Raw genomic sequence first — 22,096 nt, 5'->3', positions numbered from 1 at the left:
CTTTTCTCTAGTTGCAGCAAGTGGGCACTACTCTCGTGGTGTGTGGGCTTCTCCTCATTGCAGTGGCTTCTCTTTTGGCAGTATGCAGGCTCTAGGGTGCCTGGACTTCAGTACTCATGGCCCGTGGGCTCTAGAGCACAGGCTCAGTAGTTGCTCCGCAGCATGTAGGATCTTCCCAGATCAGGGATCAAACCTGTGTTCCCTGCATTGGCAAATGGATTCTTTACCACTGAGCCACCATGGAAGCCCTTGATCGCTGAGTTTTTTTCCCAGAGATGTTTTCTGGCTGTTGTACCCTTCTCAGTGCCCAGGGCACACAGCTCTTGGCGTGGCAGCCCAGCCCTGGGCCCTGTTACCTCAAGGTTGCTTTGGCCACCAACCTGCTGGTTTTGGCTGAAGAACGTCCCAGTAGAGGGAGGGGAAGGGAAGAACCGCTCAGCGCTGCTGGTCCTGCACAGTCTGGACAGAACATGCAACAGGAACAAGAGAAGAACGCCTCCAAGTGGCTCTAAGAGCGATTTTCAGGATGCTGGGGTGGGCCGGGGGGATCATGAAAAGCTGTAGGGGCTCCTCCCCAAGGTTCGTGGAGGCGGTGACAGCGGGGCTCCAACAGCACTGAGTGAAGGCAAGGTGGTGAGGGGTTGCGACTCCCTACTCTCTAGTCGACGGGTCACTGTGCATGCGCGTCACGTGTATGTAATGACAGAGCGAGACACCGAGGGTCCAAGGCAAAGAGCTTACGGAAGCTGCAGCCAGAGCAATACTTGGGTCTGCTCCCTGAGCCCTAATCCCCACTAAGCAGCGAGATGAGGGCCAGCTGGATGGGCTAGTTGTAGAACCAGAAATTCAAACTGAGGAAACTCTAATCTGTGTATCTGGGAAGACCTGCTCATCCTCCCCTCTGGAGAGAGAGAGAAAAAGAGAAATACCTTATTTTAAAATCTTTTTTCCTTGTATTGGCGTATAGCCAGTTAACAGTGTGATAGTTTCAAGTAAACAGGGGAGGGACTCAGCCGTACATATGCACGTGTCCATTCTCCCCCAAGCTCTGCTGTCCTCCAGGCTGCCGGGTGACATTCAGCAGAGTTCTCTGTGCTAGATGTGTGGGTCTCTGTTGGTTTTCTGTTTTATTTTATTTTTTAAATTTAATATATTTATTTTAAATGACATAATAGATACAATTATTGATAAATGGTACAATTTGATAATGATTGAAGGTACAATTCCTTGATAATGATAAATGGTACAATTCCCAAAGAAGATAGACATCATAAACTGTTAAACACCTTAACAGCAAAGAAACAAAGATACATAAAGCAAAATCAGAAGAAATAAAGGGAAAAGAAAAAACACATAATCATAGTGAGACATATTAACATTTCTCTGAGAATATTTTATCAAGTGCAGAAAAAAGAATAGGAAAAGAATAGGAGCATCTTGAATGATGTCATTAATAATTTAAATATAATAGATTTATATTTAATTTATGTTAATCATATCCTACACAAACATATTAAAAATTTTGTATCTCATATGTTGTTATTAGATGTCCAGGGGACATTTAGAAAAACTGGCAAAAAGATAAACATTACTAAATTTCAAAAAGTTTATCTGTTTTAAATACAGCAGTGTGTACATGTCCATCCCAGACTCCCTAACTGTCCCTTCCCCCCATTCTTCCTCTCTGGCAAGCATAAGTTCATTCTTTAAGTCTGTGAGTCTGTTTCTATTTTGTAAGTAAGTTCAAGAAAGACCATATTTTTACTTTTGAATGCAAGCAGGTCTCTGGGGAGGAGAGGTCTTTGCTAGCCACAGTGATCTCTGGGGAGGGGGCAGCGCCAAGCTTTACTACCATGGGACATCTCCAGAGGCTAGTGTACTGACTGGGTTGGTCAAAAAGTTCAGGTTTTCCATAGTGAATTTTTTTACAGTTAATACATCCCTAAATTGACTCCCAGTGCCCTTGCTCCAGGATCTAGACTGTGCAGAAACATGAGACATTCGTGGAGAGTTTTCTATCAACCATCATTTGGCCTAAGCTTCCCCTTAAACTGTATTTTTGTGCTTGGTCTGGCAACCCATGTAATAAAATTGGAACCATATACAAAGAAGATTCACATTGCCCCTGCACAAGGATGACACAAATTGGTGAATCAGTTGATACTTTTGCAGTATGGGGGTAGGGGATTCAGAGGTACAAACTGTTACATATAAAATAAGATGCAAGGACGGGCTTCCCAGGTGGCACTAGGAGTAAGAACCTGCCTACCAGTGTAGGAGACAGGAGAGACTCAGGTTCGATCCCTGGGTCAGGAAGATCCACTGAAGAAGGGCATGGCAGCCCACTCCAGTATTTTTGCTTTGAGAATCCTGGTGGCCTACAGTCCTTAGATTCCCAAAGACTTGGACATGACTGAAGTGACTTATCATCAGCTACAACACAGGGAATATGGCCAGTGTTTTATAATAACTATAACTGGACTATAACCTTTAAAAATTGTGAATTAAAAAACCCTCTATTTTCTTAATAGTCATTGTTTAAATAGGATGTAGAGGAAGACTGATTTTCCAGATGAAAGAAAGTTGTGCCCAATGCTTGAAAGACATGTTGTCATTTCTTCTTCATGTTATGTTTCTTTGCAAAGATGGGCAGCCTTTTTCTCATTTGGGCTTGAAAACTCTTTGGCATTACGGTTTCCCATCACTTAGACCACGGCTGACTCAACATAACATCCTCTTCCTTTTATTCTTTCTCAGTATTTTCATAGCGTTCATCTTGGAGGCGTTTTTTGTGGCATATTCGTTAGAAAAGAGCGAAGTGGAAACTGCCATTGAGAAGAAGATTCAGGAGCTTGGAGTGGGGGTCCAAGAGTGAGTAGCAGTTCCTGACACGGCTCGTGGACTTTGGAGGTGGGGTGTTCTTGTCAGGGTCCTGACCACCTTTAACCCCCGAGTCCCATGGCAGCCAGCTGGCTCCTGGGTGCCAGTCCTGAGACCCTCACCGGCTGCACGGGCGGCGTGGGGCCACGGCTGGGAGGACAGAGAGGGGCTCAGCTGAGGGACTCGGCCGTGTTCACACATGTCTTCCTCCCTGAAGGGAAGAGGTGCAGGACGGGGGGCTCATTGACAACATGGACGCCAAGGACAGTGGCTTCAGTGCGGATGAAGGAGACAACAAAAAGAAGGACTTGAAAGGACTGTACTTCAGAATTGCATCAAAAAGTAAGTTTTAACCCAACCTGAAACTGCCTCTGATCCATCCTTCTCATAGCAGCTGGTGTGATGTTTCCAGAATGCAAACCTGACCTTCAGGGGCTTTCTGTGGGTCAAGGGTAAAGACCTGCCATGGGCTTGGGGGCCCCATATCTGGTTCCCTTGAGTATCTCAGCCCAGGACCCCCTATGCCTTTGCCCTTCAGCCCTGCTGGCCCTACTTCCTTGGCTCCCCTGCTCCATCCTGCACAGGCCCTTTGCACATGCTGCTCTCTCCCCATGCCCTCATCCCACCCCACCTTGCCTAATCAAGGCCTCTCCACCTACAGGTCTCTGCTCAGGTAGTATTTCCTCGGGGAAGCACCCTGGGCTCCCCAAGAAGTCAGGTGGTCCTGTGAGCTCCCCCAGCTCTCCTCCCCACCTTTTAGCACAGGTCAGCGGCACATTCATTGCTGAGTGACTGCCTGGTCACCATCTGTCTTCTCTGCAGACTCAGAGCTCCACAGGTGCAGGGCTGTATCTTTTTTGCTCTCCATTGTGTCCCCAGGAGATCAGTGGAGAAATAACTCTAGAAAGAATGAAGAGGTGGAGCCAAAGCAAAAACAGTACTCAGTTGTGGATATGACTGGTGATGGAAGTAAAGTGCAATGCTGTAAAGAGCAATATTGCATAGGAAGCTGGAATATTACATCCATGAATCAAGGCAAATTGGAAGTGGTCAAGCAGGAGATGGCAAGAGTGAACATCGACATTTTAGGAAGCAGCGAACTGAAATGGACTGGAATGGGTGAATTTAACTTAGATGACAATTATATCTACTACTGTGGGGCAAAAATCTCTTGGAAGAAATGGAGTAGCCATCGTGGTCAACAAAAGAGTCCAAAATGCAGTACTTGGATGCAATCTCAAAAATGACAGAATGATATTTATTCGTTTCCAAGGCATACCATTCAGTATCAGAGTAAATCAAGTCTATCCCCTGACCAGCAATGCTGAAGAAGCTGAAGTTGAACAGTTCTGTGAAGACCTACAAGACCTCCTAGAACTAACACCCAAAAAAGATGTCCTTTTCATTATAGGGGAATGGAATGCAAAAGTAGGAAGTCAAGAAATACCTGGAGTAGCAGGCAAATTTGGCCTTGGAGTACAGAATGAAGCAGGGCAAAGGCTAATAGAGTTTTGCCAAGAGAATGCACTGGTCATAGCAAATACCCTCTTCCTACAACACAGGAGAAGACTCTACACATGGACATCACCAGATGGTCAATACCAAAATCAGATTGATTATATTCTTTGCAGCCGAAGATGGAGAAACTCTATACAGTCAGCAAAAACAAGACCAGGAGCTGACTGTGGCTCAGATCATGAACTCCTTATTGCCAAATTCAGACTTAAATTGAAGAAAGTAGGGAAAACCACTAGACCATTCAGGTATGACCTAAGTCAAATCCCTTACGATTATACAGTGGAAGTGACATTAGATTCAAGGGATTAGATCTGATAGAGTCCCTGAAGAACTATGGATGGAGGTTCATGACATTGTACAGGAGGCAGTGATCAAGACCATCCCCAAGAAAAACAAATGCAAAAAGGCAAAATGGTTGTCTGAGGAGGCCTTACAAATAACTGAAAAGAAGAGAAGTGAAATGCAAAGGAGAAAAGGAAAGATATACCCATTTGAATGCAGAGTTCCAAGGAATAGCAAGAGGAGATAAGAAGCCTTCCTCAGTGATCAATGCAAAGAAATAAAGGAAAACAATAGAATGGGAAAGACTAGAGATGTTTTCAAGAAAATTAGAGATACCAAGGGAACATTTCAAGCCAAGATGGGCACAATAAAGGACAGAGATGGTATGGACCTAACAGAAGCAGAAGATACTAAGAAGAGGTGGCAAGAATACACAGAAGAAATATACAAAAGAGATCTTCACGACCCAGATAACCATGATGGTGTGATCACTCACCAAGAACCAGACATCCTGGAGTGCAATGTCAAGTGGGCCTTAGGAAGCATGAATAAAGCTAGTGGAGGTGATGAAATTCCAGTTGAGCTATTTTAAATCCTAAAAGATGATGCTGTGAAGGTGCTGCACTCAATATGCCAGCAAATTTGGAAAACTCAGCAGTGGCCACAGGACTGGAAAAGGTCAGTTTTCATTCCAGTCCCGAAAAAAGGCAATGCCAAAGAATGCTCAAACTACCGCCCACTTGCACTCATCTCACATGCTAGTAATGCTCAAAATTCTCCAAGTGAGGCTTCAACAGGATGTGAACTGTGAACTTCCAGATGTTCAAGATGGTTTTAGAAAAGGCAGAGGAACCAGGGATCAAATTGCCAACATATGTTGGATCATTGAAAAAGCAAGAGTTCTAGAAAAGTATCTGTTTCTGGCTTATTGAATATGCCAAAGCCTTTGACTGTGGATCACAACAAACTGGAAAATTCTTCAAGAGATAGGAATACCAGACCACCTGACCTGCCTCCTGAGAAATCTGTATGCAGGCCAAGAAGCAATAGTTAGAACTGGACATGCAACAAAAGACTGGTTCCAAATCAGGAAAGGAGTACATCAAGGCTGTATATTGTTACCCTGCTTATTTAACTTATATGCGGAGTACATCATGAGAAATGCTGGGCTGGATGAAGCACAAGCTGGAATCAAGATTGCTGGGAGAAATATCAATAACCTCAAATATGCAGCTGACACCACCCTTATGGCAGAAAGTGAAGAAGAACTATAGAGCCTCTTGATGAAAGTGAAAGAAGAGAGTGAAAAAGTTGGCTTAAAACTCAACATTCAGAAAACTAAGATCATGGCATCTGGTCCCATCACTTCATGGCAAATAGATGGGGAAACGATGGAAACAGTGAGAGACTTTATTTTCTTGGGCTCCAAAATCACTGCAGATGGTGACTGCAGCCATGAAATGAAAACATGCTTACTCCTTGGAAGGAAAGTTATGACCAACCTAGACAGCTTATTAAATGCAGAGACATTACTTTGACAACAAAGGTCCATCTAGTCAAAGCTATGGTTTTTCCAGTAGTCATGTATGGATATGAGAGTTGGACTATAAAGAAAGCCAAGCACTGAAGAATGAGGCTTTTGAACTGTGGTGTTAGAGAAGACTCTTGAGAATCCCCTGGACAGCAAGGAGATCCAACTAGTCAATCCTAAAGGAAATCAGTCCTTAATATTGGAAGGCCTGATGCTGAAGTTGAAACTCCAATACTTTGGCCACCTGATGCGAAGAACTGACTCATTTGAAAAGACCCTGATGCTGGGAAAGATTGAAGGTGGGAGGAGGATGAGATGGTTGGATGGCATCACCTACTCAATGGACATGAGTTTAAGCAAGCTCCGGTAGTTGCTGATGGACAGGGAGGCCTGGTGTGCTGCATTCCATGGGGCTGCAGAGTCAGACACGACTGAGAGACTGAACTGAACTGAACTGTATTCCCAGGGCCTCACAATGTGCCTGGGACACGGGGTCATTAACATAAGCTGTTTAATTACTTTACTGATTTGCAGTGAATTATGGATTGACGGAGTAAACCCAAGGGGGCTTCCCTGGTGGCTCAGTGGTGAAGAACCTGCCTGCCAGTGCAAGAGATTTGGGTTTGATCCCTGGGTTGGGAAGATCCCCCTGGAGAAGAAAATGACAACCTGCTCCAGTATTCTTGCCTGGGAAATCCCATGGACAGAGGAGCCTGATGGGCTACAGTTCATGAGGTCACACAGAGTTGATAATACTTGGCAACTAAAGGACAAAATCGAGTGAATGCAAATCTGTCTGAATTCCAGCCAGGGCTTTGGTGGGGACACGGTACCTTGCAATTAGACACAGCACAGCATAGATGCAGGGAGGAGTGGGGCGGGCACGCCACCCCAGAGGTGGTCCTCCTGCCTTCAAGGAGGACCTTCTCCTTGCTCTGCAGAGCCTCCGTGGGGGTTGGGAGCTCCGTGGGAGGGGCTCCAAGGTCCTCCTTTGGGAAAGCCCAGCTCTGAGGGGCCGGGTGCGCCCCTCCTCCCCCACAGTCCGGTTCCATGCGCCCTTTCTCCTTTCTCCCAGAGTACAAGACGGTGGACACTTTGTTACAGCAGATGTTTGAGTCTGAAATAGCTCCAGAGGGTAAAGACCCTTCCTTGAAGGAGATTCTCAGCTTCTCACCCAAGAAGGTCAATTTTGATAACAGCGCCTGATCCCGAGCCTGGAATTGTGCACGACCGGAAACCAAGATAAGCTATCGTCACTGTTCGCGTTTCCTACCTAGAGGTTACTTTCTCAGCCCAGGCTCCCATCTGTGTTTTGATAAGACTGTGAATCGCCCTGCCCGTCCTGAGTTGCCGGCTCTGTGTGGTCATGCTTAGAGCTGATCATAGAAGTAAGGAGAGGAAAATCTATAAGGAGTTTATGGAGGGCATTGCTCATACATTTAAGTCCTTTTGATGGATATAGAAAAGATTTCCTTTATTTTTATATGATACTTTGCTGTTTTACTAAATGAATACTGTGCTGTGGTGTTACTGAATGAATTTAAAATACCGAAATATGCTAAAGGAACACGTCCTAGTATGGTAGCTTTTAGATGCGGTGTTTATTCGAAATGAACAACAATATGAACGTGAAGATCAAATTCTGTCACAATTGCTTCTTTTCAAGAGAGGCTCTCAAAGTTTGTTGAATTAAATTATAGCAAGATTTTGAGTCAGTTGCTCCCTGAGGCCACTTTCCCATTTCAAATCTGTCAATACATCAACCTACTCCTTCTGGGAAATTAAAGGGATTTATTTTATTTAAAGGGCTTCCCTGGTGGCTCGGATGGTAAGGAATCCGCCTGCCAAGCAGGAGACTTGAGTTTGATCCCTGGGTTGGCAAGATCCCCTGGAGGAGGAAATGGCAACCCACTCCAGTATTCTTGCCCAGAGAATCCCGTGGACAGAGGAGCCTGGTGGGCTGCAGATGGAGTCGGAAAAAGTCAGACACGACCGAACGACTAACATTTTTCATTTTATTTAAAACACTTTTAATTGTGGTAAAAAAGACATGAAATTTACCATCATAACCATTTCTAAGTGTACAGTTCAGTTGGTTAAGTGCTAGTTGCTCAGTCGTGCCTGACTCTTTGTGACCCCATGGCCTGCAGCCCATCAGGCTCCTCTGCCCATGAGATGTTCCAGGCAAGGATACTGGAGTGGGTTGCCATTTCCTTTTCCAGGGGATCTTCCCAACCCAGGGATTGAACCTGGGTCTCCTGCACTGCAGACAGATTCTTTACCGACTGAGCTACAAGGGAAGCCCAAGTAGATATTAAATCTGAACCTTGGTGAATCCAGCCCATACCTGGGCACTTAGGATGAGCTGGGCCCTTGCTCAGCTCGAGACAGGGGGTAAATGGAACCCAGCTCTGTCCCCAGGGAACTCCAGTCTCCATCGGTCTCCGTCGGTGAGTTGGAGGTTTCTTTGCCCCCAACACTGCTGTTTGTGGCATCCATCTGTTACCCCCCACCCCCTTTAAGATTTTTTTGTAAGGACCATTTTTAAAGTCTTTATTGTATTTGTTACAATGTTACTTCTGTTTTGTATGTGTTGATTTTTTTGGCCCCCAGGCCTGTGGGATTGGAGAAGGAAATGGCACCCCACTCCAGTGTTCTTGCCTGGAGAATCCCAGGGACTGGGGAGCCTGGTGGGCTGCTGTCTATGGGCTCACACCGAGTCGGACACGACTGAAGCGACTTAGCAGCAGCAGCAGCAGGCCTGTGGGATCTTAGCCCCCTGACCAGGGATCGGACCCTCGCCCCTGCACTGGGAGGTGAGATAACCACTGGACCACCAGGGAGGTCCCTCAGTTGCCCTTTGGATGCAGAGTTTTTGTCCTTGTGCAGATGAACCATGTATGTGGTCCAGACAACTAATTTATAATGAAATGAAGAGAACTGCTACAGTTTGTACCATGGAGAAAAACAAAAAACCAAAAACCCATCACTACCACCACCACCAAAAACGATCTACTTTCCTAGTGTGTGTTTAATAAAATGACTTCTTTATTTCAATGGAGCCTTCCTCCCTGGGGACAAGGCTGCAGCTAGGAAAGCTGACTGTGCAGGTGGTGAGTGGAGTCCTTGGCACAGACTGGGCACCAGATGGGTGGCAGCAACGCCGAGATGACACTGGTCAGGTTGAGGTTGCTGGTGTGAAGGACACAGAGGGTGTTTTGGGTGTGATAGGGCTGAAGATTCAGTAACAGCAAATGGGCTGGCAGGGAGGCAGGACATGTTGACAGGGGCTGGAAGCAGAGGCCAAGGGTCCTCCCTGCCCGAGACAAGAAGGCGCCACAGCTGTTTTCCACAGACGGACTCATTTAGCTCTGAGTTTAGTACAACAGGGGGCTTCCCTGGTGGCTCAGACGGTAAAGAATCTGCCTGCAGTGCAGGAGACCTGGTTTCCATCCCTGGGTCAGGACAATACCTTCGAGAAGGGAATGGCAACCCAGTCCAGTATTCTTGTCTGGAGGATCTCATGGACAGAGGAGCCTGGTAGGCTCCATGTGGTTGCCGAGTTGGACATGACTAACTGACACTTTCACTTTAGTAAAACAGCACCCTTATCTGTTTTAGTCTTGTTTCCACTGCAAACATTTTCAAGAGGAAAGAAAAAAATCCCACAAACGTCTTTATCAGTGCTCAGTTGTTTTGACACTGTGAGTAAATCTAATGTTGTTTTCCTTCTAATTTGAGGATATGTTTAATCAGTCATGTAGGTTATATTATTTTTAAAATAAAAACATATTTGCAGGACTTGCCTGGTGGTCCAGTGGTTGAGACTTCACCTCCTAATGCAGGGGCTGGTCCATGAATGATGTTGGCTGCTGTTATTTCAGAGCTAATTAATGATGTATGGGGTTTATATGACTATTTTCAAGATCTGGCATAGTCTTTTTCACGGTACTTTTAAAAAACAAGACGCTTAAGATTTATCCCTGCATTATTTCCCATGGATAGCAATGAAGAACAGGTACGACAAAGGGCATGTATGCGTGCTAATCACTTCAGTTGTGTCCCATTCCTTGTGACCCCATGGACTGGAGCCGCCAGGCTCCTCTGTCCATGGGATTCTCCAGGCAAGAGTACTGGAGTAGGGCGCCATGCCCTCCTCCAGGGGATCTTCCCGACGCAGGGTTTGAGGCCATCTCTTATGTCTCCTGCACTGGCAGGCGGGTTCTTTACCACTAGCGCCACTTTGGGGAGCGATACATATATATACATACACACACACAGTTATATATATAAAGGACATGCATATTTTATTCATAAAAACATGAAGTCCGCTGGATACATTTGGGGAAATTTTGCTTATTTTACGCAAATATAAACCTTTAAATTTGGGTGAAAAAAACCTGACGTGGCTCTTTTCTGGCTTAAAGTAAACAGGTCAGTGTTTTAAGCGCTTTCAGAGCACGTCCTTGTGCAGACTGTCCTCATAAATGCTCGCATCCACCCCAAAAGCCGTGAAATCAGCTGCTAGGCAGGGACCTTATCCTGTTGTGTATTTTATTGAAATATCTGTAACAACTATGTCACATGGATATACTTTGTGGGCTTTTATTTTTAAGAAACATTTACAATAATAGTAAATGTAGACATCGAGGTACTGAGTGAACGGGCAAGTATTTACAAGGTGATCTCCAGGGAGTGTCCATATTTTATTTCCGAGAACGCTTATATTCTAAGAGCAGTACAATTAGCCTGTTACACAGGGTCTTGATCTTGCTGGTATAGTGTTCTTGAAATGTTTTCTTTAGCTTCTGCCTTAACAAATCCAAAGATGGAAGATGATGACAATCAGGTATATTCAACATTATGTGAAAAAATTCATTCCACATGTCCAAGTGAGGAAGCCTGATGAGACAAAGCCATAAAAGAAGGATGAAGTGTAGCCTTCAACATACATGGCAACCCCACTCTTGCATCTGACTTCACTCTCACCTAAAGCCAACTTAATACATCAAGAATGGAAATGTTGGCTCTATTATAACTAAGAGAAAGTAGAGATTCAATTAACTGTCTACACACTTGTTGAACAAAAGTTACGAATGGAGAAACAGAACCGCTTAACTCTCAGTGCTCAGAGGGTCAGGACTATGCTATGTCACCCTGCTTCCCAAGGCATGGATGTTAGTGGCAAAGGTCCATCTTCCACCAGACAGAAGGCAACATCCACTGGAGCACCAACACTAATACCCACCTTCTGAAAAGACCTTCAGGCTTCCAGATGCCCCCTTCATTTTTCACTTTCATGTAGGTGCCAAAAAGCATGCAGTATATGGTTGCAGCAACTCCAAAGTAATCAATCTATAAAGGAAATATGGGTGTCAACAGGGCCCTCCCGTGCAGCACAGGGAGCTCTGCTCAGTGTCATGGGCAGCCTGATGGGTGGGGCGTCTGGGGGAGAAAGGATACACGTGTATGTATGGCTGAGTGTCTTCACTGTCCACCTGAAACTATCACCATTATTATTATTAATTGGCTATACTCCCATATAAAATAAAGTTTTTTAATAAAAGAAAATGAAAATATGGGTATGTATCAATGATTAAAATAGTAATTTACACGTAAGTTATCATGTCTGTCCAAGTTATGCAGCAAATACAATAAATCATAGGAAACAGTAATAGGATTTCAGTTTTAAAGAATTTTGGAAGCCACGTGTCAGCCCTCACACTAACATGCCCTATGAGTGGCCATCTAGGCTTTGCTGGAGGCTTCCACAGACGGCAGGTCACCCCCTCTGCACCCCGACGGAACATCTCAGAAGTTCTGTTCTTCTTGGGCCACTGTGTCGTTCACTCTGTCATGAGGCCAGAGCAGTGTTAACCCCGTGGATGCCCCCCTCCTCCCCAGGGGCTAGCTGTCGTTTCTGAGCTGCACCCCAAGCCCCACGAAGTGTGGCGTGCCTACGACTGAAAACAGCTCTGCAGTGTGGTCTGTCTCCAAGGCTAGAAGAGGACTGCTGCTGCTAAGTCACTTCAGTCGTGTCCGACTCTGTGCGACCCCACAGACGGCAGCCCACCAGGCTCCCCGTCCCTGGGATTCTCCAGGCAAGAACGCTGGAGTGGGTTGCCATTTCCTTCTCCATTGCATGAAAGTGAAAAGTGAAAGTGAAGTCGCTCAGTCATGTCTGACCCTCAGCAACCCCATAGACTGCAGCCTCCCAGGCTCCTCCATCCATGGGGTTTTCCAGGCAGGAGTACTGAAGTGGGGTGCCATTGCCTTCTCCAAGAAGAGGACTACACCAGCTCAAACTACCTGGATGCCCAAATTCACGTTGAGACTGCAGTGAACGTAATACAGGAAAGGTTCCACATCTCTAGTTCTGTACCTGGTAGTTCCATGGCTTGTTACTGAGCATCTCAATACACTGGAAACCAGAAGTTTCACACTTTCCTGTAAATGCAGTTCCTTTGGGAAAAAGTTTCATGTCTATACTCTGACCCAGGTCAATCAGGACCAAGCCGTTAGATAAGTCATCATCTTTGTTGTCTTGTTCCAAAAATCTGTGTTAAACACAAACAAGCACCAGGCTGTGTAAGCACAGAAAATAAAAGGCTGCTGGGGGGAGATGGTCAGAGAAGTACCCATTCAAAGTGCAACACTTGCCTGTTTCCGAGTATGAAATTGTCTGGCTTGATGTCTCCGTGGATGATTTCACAGTCATGGACTTGCTGGATCATGCAGAGCATTCTGATAGCAAAAGCGAGGACTAGTGCCTGAGGCATCACTTTTTCAGGGGTATTTTTATAGAGATTAATGGCATTCTAGAAATAATGGACAGTGGAATGTCCTGAGTTGGCTGCCCACGATTAATGAAATTTCAAACCAAGAGCTTTGCCCCACCCACCACTCCAATAAAAGCTTCAAGTGCAAAAAGGGATGTGCAAAGCAAAAAAGGTACTTCATGCTTGTGTCATCAAAGCATCACACTTACTAATAACGTGCCATAACTGTAGAGGTCTCCTACTAACACGCTGCCATTCTGGAACAGGTGGGCTGAATAAAATTTGATAAACATGTGTTGCATACTTGGCTTTAGTCTTTCCATCAGCTGGGTCCCAATGTAGAATTCCCAGAGGTTGGGAGGCTTCTGGACCTGCAAAACAGGTAATGTAACATTCACATCCAGCTCATCATGTTCTGTAAAATGACTGCAAGAAAGCAACTTCATCCAAAAAAAAGGGGGGGGGGGCATGGAGTAGAAAGGTATGACAAGCTATGAATTGCTACTGCAGTATGGGGATTGCTCCAAGATAATTTTGGCGGCAAGGCAGTTCGGAATCCCTGTGGGATAGTTTTGTTTCCTAAGTGCGGACAACATATCTAAATGAAACCATTACTATCTTTTTTTAAAAGACAATTTCTTTTAATATTTATTTGGCTATGCTGGGTCTTAGATTCAGCATGCAGAGTCTTAGTTGTGGCATGTGGGGTCCAGTTCCCTGACCAGGGCTTGAATGCAGGTACCCTGAATGCAATTTGATTTCAAAAAAGGAAAGATTTATCCATTTGAATGCAGAGTTTTAAACAATAGCAAGGAGAGATAAGAAAGCCCTCCTCAGGGATCAATGCAAAGAAACAGGAAAACAACAGAATGGGTAAGACTAGAGATTGCTTCAAGAAAATTAGAGATACCAAGGGAACATTTCATGCAAAGATGTGCACAATAAAGGACAGAAATGGTATGGACCTAAGAGAAGCATTAGATATTAAGAAGAGGTGGCAAGAATACACAGAAGAACTATACAGAAAAGATCTCCACAACCCAGATGACCACGATGGTGTGATCACTCACCAAGAAACAGACATCCTGGAGTGCAATGTCAAGTGAGCCTTAAGAAGTATCACGACGAACAAAGCTAGTGAGGTGATGGAATTCCAGTTGAGCTATTTCAAATGCTAAAAGATGATGCTGTAAAGGTGCTGCACTCAATACGCCAGGATATTTGGAAAACTCAGCAGTGGCCACAGGACTGGAAAAGGTCAGTTTTCATTCCAATCCAAAGAAAGGCAGTGCCAAAAATGTTCAAACTACCACACAATTGCACTCATCTCACACGCTAGCAAAGTAATGCTCAAAATTCTCCAAGCCAAGCTTCAACACGACATGAACCAAGAATTTCCAGATATTCAAGCTGGGTTTAGAAAAGGCAGAGGAACCAGAGATCAAATTGCCAACATCTGCTGGATCACTGAAAGAGCAAGAGAGTTCCAGAAAAACATCTACTTCTGCTTTATTGACTACACCAAAGCCTTTGACTGTGTGGATCACAACAAACTGGAAAATTCTGAAAGAGATGGGAATACCAGACCACCTGACCTGCCTCCTGAGAAATCTGTATGCAGGTCAAGAAGCAACAATTAGAACTGGATATGGAACAACAGACTGGTTCCAAATTGGGAAAGGAGTATGTCAAGGCTGTATATTGTGACCCTGCTTATTTAACTTACATGCAGAGTACATCATGTGAAATGCCAGATTGGATGAAACACAAGCTGGAATCAAGATTGCTGGGAGAAATATCCATAACCTCAGATATACTGATGACACCACTCTTACGGCAGAAAGTGAAGACGAACGAACTAAAGAGCCTCTTGATGAAAGTGAAAGTGGAGAGTGAAAAAGTTGGCTTAAAGCTCAACATTCAGAAAACTAAGATCTTGGCATCTGGTCCCATCACTTCATAGCAAATAGATGGGGAAACAATGGAAACAGTGACAGACGTTATTTTCTTGGGCTCCAAAATCACTGCAGATGGTGACTGCAGCCATGAATTTAAAAGACACTTGCTCCTTGGAAAAATAACTATGAATAACTATGACCAACGTAGACAGTGTATTAATAAGCAGAGACATTACTGACAAAGGTCCGTCTAGTCAAAGCTATGGTTTTTCCAGTAGTCATATATGGATGTGAGTGTTTGACCATAAAGAATGCTGAAGACCAAAGAATTGATGCTTTCGTACTGTGGTGTTGGAGAAGACTCTTGAGAGTCCCTTGCACTGCAAGGAGATCAAACCAATCGATCCTAAAGGAAATCAGTTCTGCAATATTCATTGAAAGGACTGATGCTGAAGCTGAAGCTGAAGCTCCAATAATTTGGCCACTTGATGTGAAGAGCTGACTCACTGGAAAAGAACTGATGCTGGGAAAGATTGAAGCCGGGAGGAGAAGGGGACGAGAGAGGATGAGATGGTTGGGATGGCATCACTGACTTGATGGACATGAGTTTGAGTAAGCTTCAGGAGTTGGTGATGGACAGAGAGGCCTAGCGTGCTGTACTCCATGGGGTTGCAAAAAGTTGGACACGACTGAGTGACTGAACTGGAATTGGAACTGTGTTGGGAGTGGGGAATTTTAGCGTCTGAACCATCAGGGAAGTCCATGAAACCACCACTGTCTTAAAAAGAGAATGGCAATCTCAAGTTCTAAAATTCATTTCTATATTGTTCAGATCATTTACCTTCAAAGCAAATTTCTCCTTATTTTTGCTGTTGTTCACATCTCCATGGGTAACTTCATAGACTTGGGCGAAAGCCCCTTGTCCAATAAAGTGATCAACGTAGACAAGCAAAGAACCTGAGGAGAGAGAGAAGTCAAAGTAAAAACAAAGCAGCAGCTCAAAACACTAAAGACTATCAGAATAAAGTATTTGTCAATTCTTCTTGGGCTTGAGTTGCTTTAATAAATAAACGTGGGTACAGCTCCCTTAGGAAGTGTTTGGCCAGTCTTCCATGGAGTGACGGGGGAGCCAGGGCAGCATGGCCGGGGCCCAGGCCCGTCCCCGAGCAGGCGGCCTCGGGCAGCCATCCTCGTCACCCGTGCTCTCGTGTCTAAAGGGGAGATACTTGTGCTGCCTAGTTGGCAAGACTGTTGTGATATCAAAGAAGACGTAAACATCATCTGCAAAGTGCTAAACAAAGGTCTAATGTGCCTATGAAAAATGCAAGCGTTTTAACATCAGAATAAAAGGGACAGGGCATAATTGTACGGGTATTTCTAACAGGTAATTTAAAAATTTTATTGCAGTAAACCTTCTGTATTAGAAGTTTTTTATTGATAGAAACGTTGCAAAGATAGTAGAGTTTCTGTTTGTTCTGCATCCAGTTTCCCTTTTGTTAACTTTTACATAACCAAGGTACACTGGTAACAAATAAGAACCAAGACTGGTAGGTGACTGTTACCTAGCTCCACACTTTTTTCAGATTTCACTAGTCCTCCCCTAATGTTCTAGGGCATATTCAAGTCTCCTCGGCCTCTACTAGGCTGTGACAGTTCCTGACTTTCTGTTTCTGACAGCTGTGGCAGCTCCATGGAGCACTTGTCTGATGAGCTGTAGAATGCCTCTCATCTGGATTTGTTTTGATATTTTTTAGTGACACTGGAGTTATTCGTTTTGGGAGAAAGACCACAGAGGTCAAGTTGTAATAGATTATTAAAAAAAAAAAATCACATGTTTAAAATCAAATATAAAAAAGTCGCTTTCTGGTTTCTAGCTGGCATATAAGGAGTTTGGAAGGCATCAGTGTATGAGTCAAAGAACAGAGCATCAAAATAGTGACGAAAAACACTGACAGACTTCCAAGGAGAACAGATTACTTCACTATCATAGTTGGCGATTTCTACATCCCTCTGTCAGCAACTGACAAAGCCAACAGGCAGAAAATCAGAAAGGGCATGGCTGACACGAACAGCACCACCAATCAACTGGATCTAATAGACATTTACGAAATAATCTAACAACAGCAAAATGTACATTCTTTTCAAGCTTACATGGAATAGTCACCAATAAAGATCACGTTCTGGGTCATAAAATACAATTAAAAAAAAGAAATCATACACTCATGGAATTAAACTAGTAATCAATAACAGAAGGAGAGCTGGAGAGCCCTCAAACACTTGCAGCTAAAATAACACATTCTGATACACACATTGAAATTGTGAGATGCATGAAATGCATGCTTAGAAATTTATTGCACTGAATGTATATGTTGCTAAATCCCTTCAGTTGTGTCCAACTCTGTGCGACTCCATAGACGGTAGCCCACCAGGCTTCCCCTTCCCTGGGATTCTCCAGGCAAGAACACTGGAGTGGGTTGCCATTTCCTTCTCCAATGCATGAAATTGTGAAAAGTGAAAGTGAAGTCGCTCAGTCGTGTCCGACTCCAGTGACCCCATGGACTGCAGCCCACCAGGCTCCTCCGTCCATGGGATTCTCCAGGCAAGAGTACTGGAGTGGGGTGCCTTTGCCTTGTCCGAATGTATATGTTAGAAAAGATCTAAAATCAATAATCTTAGTTTCTGCCTTAGACATCTAGAAGAAGAGCACGTTAAATCCAAAGTAGGCAGAGAAAAGAAATAATAAGAAATAGAGTAGAAATCAATGAAATTTAAAAGTAAAAATCAATACAGAAAATTAGTGAAAACAAAAGTTGATTCTGTGAAAAAAGAAGTTGGTTCTTTGAAAATATCAATAAAACGGATAAGCCTCTGCCAACCTAAGGAAAAATAAGAAGTACACATATCACTAATTGTAGAAATGAAAGACGGGGCATCACTATAGATCCTGTGGACATTAAAAGGATAATATAGCTTCCCTGGTGGCTCAGTGGTAAAGAATCTGCCTGCCAATGCAGGAAACACAGGTTTGATTCCTGGGTTGGGGAGATCCCCTGGAGAAGGAAATGGCAACCTACTCCAGTATGCTTGCCTGGGAAATCCCATGGACAGAGGAGCCAGGTGGGCTGCAGTCCATGGGGTCGGTCGCAAAGAGTCAGACCCGACTGAGCACACACGCGCGTTCCATCATTTATTTAAGCAGTCCCTATAGCTGTCTGTGTTGCTTCCAATCTGCTGCTTCACACACATCACTTTGAAGGTATGCAAGTGTTATCTGCAGGAATTCTTACAAGTGGGTGTCTGGGTCTAAACGTGTGTGTTTTTAATTTTGACAGATAACTGCCCAATTACCCTTTACAGTCACAGTCACAGCAGCAATCAAATCCTGTAGTTACGCCTTAACAAGATGTTCTCATCTTAACGCTACAGGTGAAACTACAGATGAAACCGGTTATTGGTGGGCGGGGCGGGGCGGTGACAGGAGGAGAAACACACACACACACCAGTCAGCACCAACTTCCTGTAGCGAAAAGAGAGGTTAAAGTTTTATTACCCATATGGTGCTTACCTAATTGGAATTCAGTCTTGGGCTTGATGGCTGGAAGCTTACATGGCCATTCATAAGTATTTGGATAGGAACTCACTGGTTTAGAAAGCCCGGATAAAAGTTTGAGAATCAACTCCTCATCCCAAGGGTTCTCAACAGTGAAGTCTTGAAGGAATGGGAACAAAAAAAGGAAATGAATTCAGTAGGCAAGACTTACCAAATAAATCATAAGACAAAGCAAGTGGAGACCTTAACCTTTTAAGTCTTATCTCTAAAGAGCATTGATTCAAATAATAAATTATCATTTCAAAAGTCAAAACTGGTAGTTCTGCAGTTCATCGTCTGTCATTTTCAGATCAACAAGTTTGTGTGTTCAGTTGTGACAAAGGAAATCAAAATGAGGAGCATCTGTTCATGATTCTGCCTTTAATAGAACTGGGGGTACACATCTTAAAGGCAGACTTGGAGATTCATTACGGATGTGCTCAGCTATGTACTCTTTAAACCGCTTTTCCACTTCTATCTAGAAAACATGCTGCCTTTGAATACTTAGAGTCTTGCTTGTCGTTCAGTCGCTAAGTCATGTCCGACCTTTTGTGACCCCACGGACTGTACCATGTGCAGTTTATCTGTATGAGACACACTTTGGATCCACAAAGAGAAACCATTTCTAAAGGGAAGAAAAAGGTTTCTGCCCAATTTAGAATGCTCTACAAAATTCTACTAGTGCAGTTATCAGTCTAAGCCAACATGACTGACATTCACCAGTGCTAAGCAGATGCAGGGCACTGTTCTGAGCCCTTCATGTTTAGTACCTCACATGGCCCTTACATAAGACTCTAAAGGAGGTACTACCACCCCCTCCACTTTACGGAAAAGAGGGCCACGGAGAAGTGAAACGATCTTGGCCAAGATCAAGGGACAGCCTAAGGGGGGTGGCTAGGATTAGAATCTAGCTAGTCTGGGGACTTCCCTGGTGGTCCAATCGTTAAGACTCCATGCTCCCAATGCAGGGGGCCCAAGTTTGATCCCTGGTGAGGGAACTAGATCCCTCATGCTGCAACTAAAGACTGAAGATCCCACGTGCCATAACTAAGATCCAGCGCAGCCAAATAAATAAAGTAGTTATGTTTAAAAAAAAATCTAGTCTATCTTCAAGTCTGTGCTCTTAACCACTATTCAAGACTACTTCTGTGTAGCCTTGGAGTAAGGACGGGGGTCCTTTGGTCCTGAGCCCGTTTACTTTTCTGTAAAATGGAGACAAGTGTCAGATTAAATGCCTGGCACATAGTGGGCCCCCAATTCCACCTGCTTCTTCCAACAGTGGTTATTTTGATATTTTAAAATTAAAAGTATTCCTTCAAGGAGGCTACTGTTGTATGCACAGTGAGATAACCTGCAAGTTTGTGTTCTACTCAACGGCGTTCAAGTTCCTACTCTTTTGAGTTTCTTTCATGAAACAGCTTTTACCCGGCTAGTGTCCTTATTCAGGGAACAATTAAGATTGAGCATCTGTTCATACTTGGAGCGTCGACATTCCCAAGCGGGCCAGCCGGCATCAGTTCAGCCTGGAGCTCAGCACTGGCTTCTGCCGGATCCTCTGCAGTGGCAAAGTCGGGGTCTGTGACTTTACAGGCCTTGAGACCCTGCTCTGCCTCGCTCATCAGCACGGCTACAGCAGGTTGGCCCAGATGGAGCAAGGATGCCGAAGGGCCATCTGCGGGGCACACTGGGTCTGGGCTTGTCTCTTCAACTGGACTAGATATGATAAAGGGATAGAGGAAGCAAAACACGTGATTACAAGCTTACTGGGTTTGATCGCATCAAAGTCCCACAGAACAGTTTCCTTTTCATTCTATGAAGGACATTTCAAATCTGTTTCACAAATAGTTGATTAAAGCACTTTCTTCGTACAAATACATGCGAATTACATGGTTCATACAGTATGACCAGAAATAAAAAACATGGTAATATATTAGATAAATAGGTGAGGTGAGACACTGGATATTCTTTAGCAGGATATGCTGGGAGGTTTATTTCCCTGAGTTGTCCTCTAAGCATCAGTACTCTAAACGAGGTTAAATATTTAACTTTATTACAAAAATGGCTTCTTTTATGACACTGAAACAAACAGAAAATGTCAGCCGTAATTCGATAACCTAACAGCAGTACATTTACACACACACACACACACACACACACACACACACACACACCGGGGGACACGCACACATGGACACAGTTGACCCTCATTACTCGCGGATTCCATATTTGTGAATTCACCTACATGCAAATACTAATTCTGGAGTAATTTTAGATTTAATCATCTGTTGCAAAGATGGTAGAGAATTCCCACAAGCTCCTCGTCAATTTCCTCTAATGTTACCATCTCACGTTAAGGTGGCATTCTCGTCAAGAGCAGTAAGCCAACCTCTGTCATGCTACCACTGACAAACTTCCAGACCTCGTTTGGATTTTGCCAGGTTTTCCACAAGATACCGTGTTTGCTCCGGGATCCACTTGTGGACACCGCGGTGCACTTAGTTGTCACCTTCCTTACTCTCTTCTCCTGTGAGTTTCTTGGTCTTTGCTGGTTCCCTAAGACCTTGTCAGTCCAGCTATTTCCTAGTCTGTCCCTTGATTTGGACCTGTCTGTTTTTATCATAATCAGACTGTCTTGGTATGGGAAGACATGCCCTTCTTCTCTCCTCCCATGATTTCACCATGCAGTTCTACTCCCCCAGTCAGCGGAAGTCAGGGATTCTCTGCTACCCCAGCCACTTCTCTCACTCCCTGATGTATTAAAACCAAGTGTTCCGGTTAATCATTGTATTTAATTTTTTTTTATCCTTTCAAAGTATTTATTGAATTTGTTACATTATTGCTTCTGTTGTTTTATGTTCTGTTTTTTTTTTGGCTGCAAGGCATGTGGGATCTTAGTTCCCCGACTAGGAATCGAACCTTCATCCTCTGCACTGGAAGGTGAGGTCTTAAGCACTGGAAGTGGTTAGGGAAGTCCCTAATCACTGTACTTACATCTGCAGAGTACCTGGTGACTTAAAGCTCTCAGTTAATAAAAACTCTGGCAGCCCTTAAAGACAGGAATGAGGTATTCCTTTACAGCTTAAAAAGCAACGCTACAATGAAAATGCAGAGAGACAGAACCACACACACCCCCACAATACCTGCACTTTCTCTCTTTCAAGGGTTCCACCTTGTTTCTTTCACAAGAATCCAAAGCCACACGGGTGTGCTGGTTTGCTACCATATTTTCTGAAACACACAAGAAAGTAGAGATGGACACTATACACACACGTATGATTTTAAATGGTTATAAAGTCTGGGATTCCTTTTTTGCACTGATTTTCATTACAGTTTCAAAACAGTGTTCCATGGTAAAAAGCAGTATATTTTTTAAAATGAGGGGAAAGTCACTTGAAAAACTTCTGTTATTGTATGTGAGCTTTTCAACCTTATACATCTAATCCGTACAATCCTTTAAGAGAAAACAGTCCAGATAGGACTTCTCTGGTGGCTCAGTGGTAAAGAATCTACCTGCCAGTGCAGGAGACATGGATTTGATCCCCGATCTGGGAAGATTCCATATGCCGAGGGGCAAACTAAACCTGTGAACCACAACTACTGAGGCTCGTGCACCCAGAGC

The 22,096-nt window shown here is 44.1% G+C and overlaps 2 protein-coding genes and 1 non-coding gene across 5 annotated transcripts in view; 2 read left to right on the top strand and 1 right to left on the bottom strand.

Moving 5' to 3' along the window:
- LOC109565489 (two pore channel protein 2-like) overlaps window positions 1-9,678 on the top strand; it is a 57,152-nt gene extending 47,474 nt beyond the window's left edge. The window contains exons 17-19 of the mRNA XM_019969422.2: window positions 2,758-2,871; window positions 3,098-3,222; window positions 7,287-9,678. Coding sequence (XP_019824981.2) covers window positions 2,758-2,871; window positions 3,098-3,222; window positions 7,287-7,417 — 370 coding nt within the window. The 3' untranslated portion in view covers window positions 7,418-9,678. The remainder of the gene's footprint in view (window positions 1-2,757; window positions 2,872-3,097; window positions 3,223-7,286) is intronic.
- On the top strand, window positions 2,062-2,168 carry LOC139185977 (U6 spliceosomal RNA). Its single transcript, XR_011569557.1, has one exon. It is a non-coding gene; the product is annotated as a U6 spliceosomal RNA (small nuclear RNA).
- A 1,207-nt stretch (window positions 9,679-10,885) lies between the features above and the next one.
- The window catches only part of BUB1 (BUB1 mitotic checkpoint serine/threonine kinase), a 37,009-nt gene continuing 25,798 nt past the window's right edge, over window positions 10,886-22,096 (bottom strand). For all 3 annotated transcript variants that reach the window (XM_070798177.1, XM_070798176.1, XM_019969620.2), the window contains exons 17-25: window positions 21,618-21,705; window positions 19,955-20,190; window positions 18,454-18,597; window positions 15,730-15,845; window positions 13,200-13,361; window positions 12,872-13,029; window positions 12,594-12,768; window positions 11,460-11,566; window positions 10,886-11,113 (exon numbers count right to left, since the gene is read on the bottom strand). In XM_070798177.1, the coding sequence (XP_070654278.1) occupies window positions 10,918-11,113; window positions 11,460-11,566; window positions 12,594-12,768; window positions 12,872-13,029; window positions 13,200-13,361; window positions 15,730-15,845; window positions 18,454-18,597; window positions 19,955-20,190; window positions 21,618-21,705 (1,382 nt within the window). In that variant the 3' untranslated portion in view covers window positions 10,886-10,917. The remainder of the gene's footprint in view (window positions 11,114-11,459; window positions 11,567-12,593; window positions 12,769-12,871; window positions 13,030-13,199; window positions 13,362-15,729; window positions 15,846-18,453; window positions 18,598-19,954; window positions 20,191-21,617; window positions 21,706-22,096) is intronic.

Source organism: Bos indicus, chromosome 11 (genome assembly GCF_029378745.1).
Source record: "Bos indicus isolate NIAB-ARS_2022 breed Sahiwal x Tharparkar chromosome 11, NIAB-ARS_B.indTharparkar_mat_pri_1.0, whole genome shotgun sequence".
NCBI classification, from domain to species: Eukaryota; Metazoa; Chordata; class Mammalia; order Artiodactyla; family Bovidae; genus Bos; species Bos indicus.
Note: the sequence above shows the minus strand (reverse complement) of the source record. Positions and strands in the feature narration are given on the sequence as shown.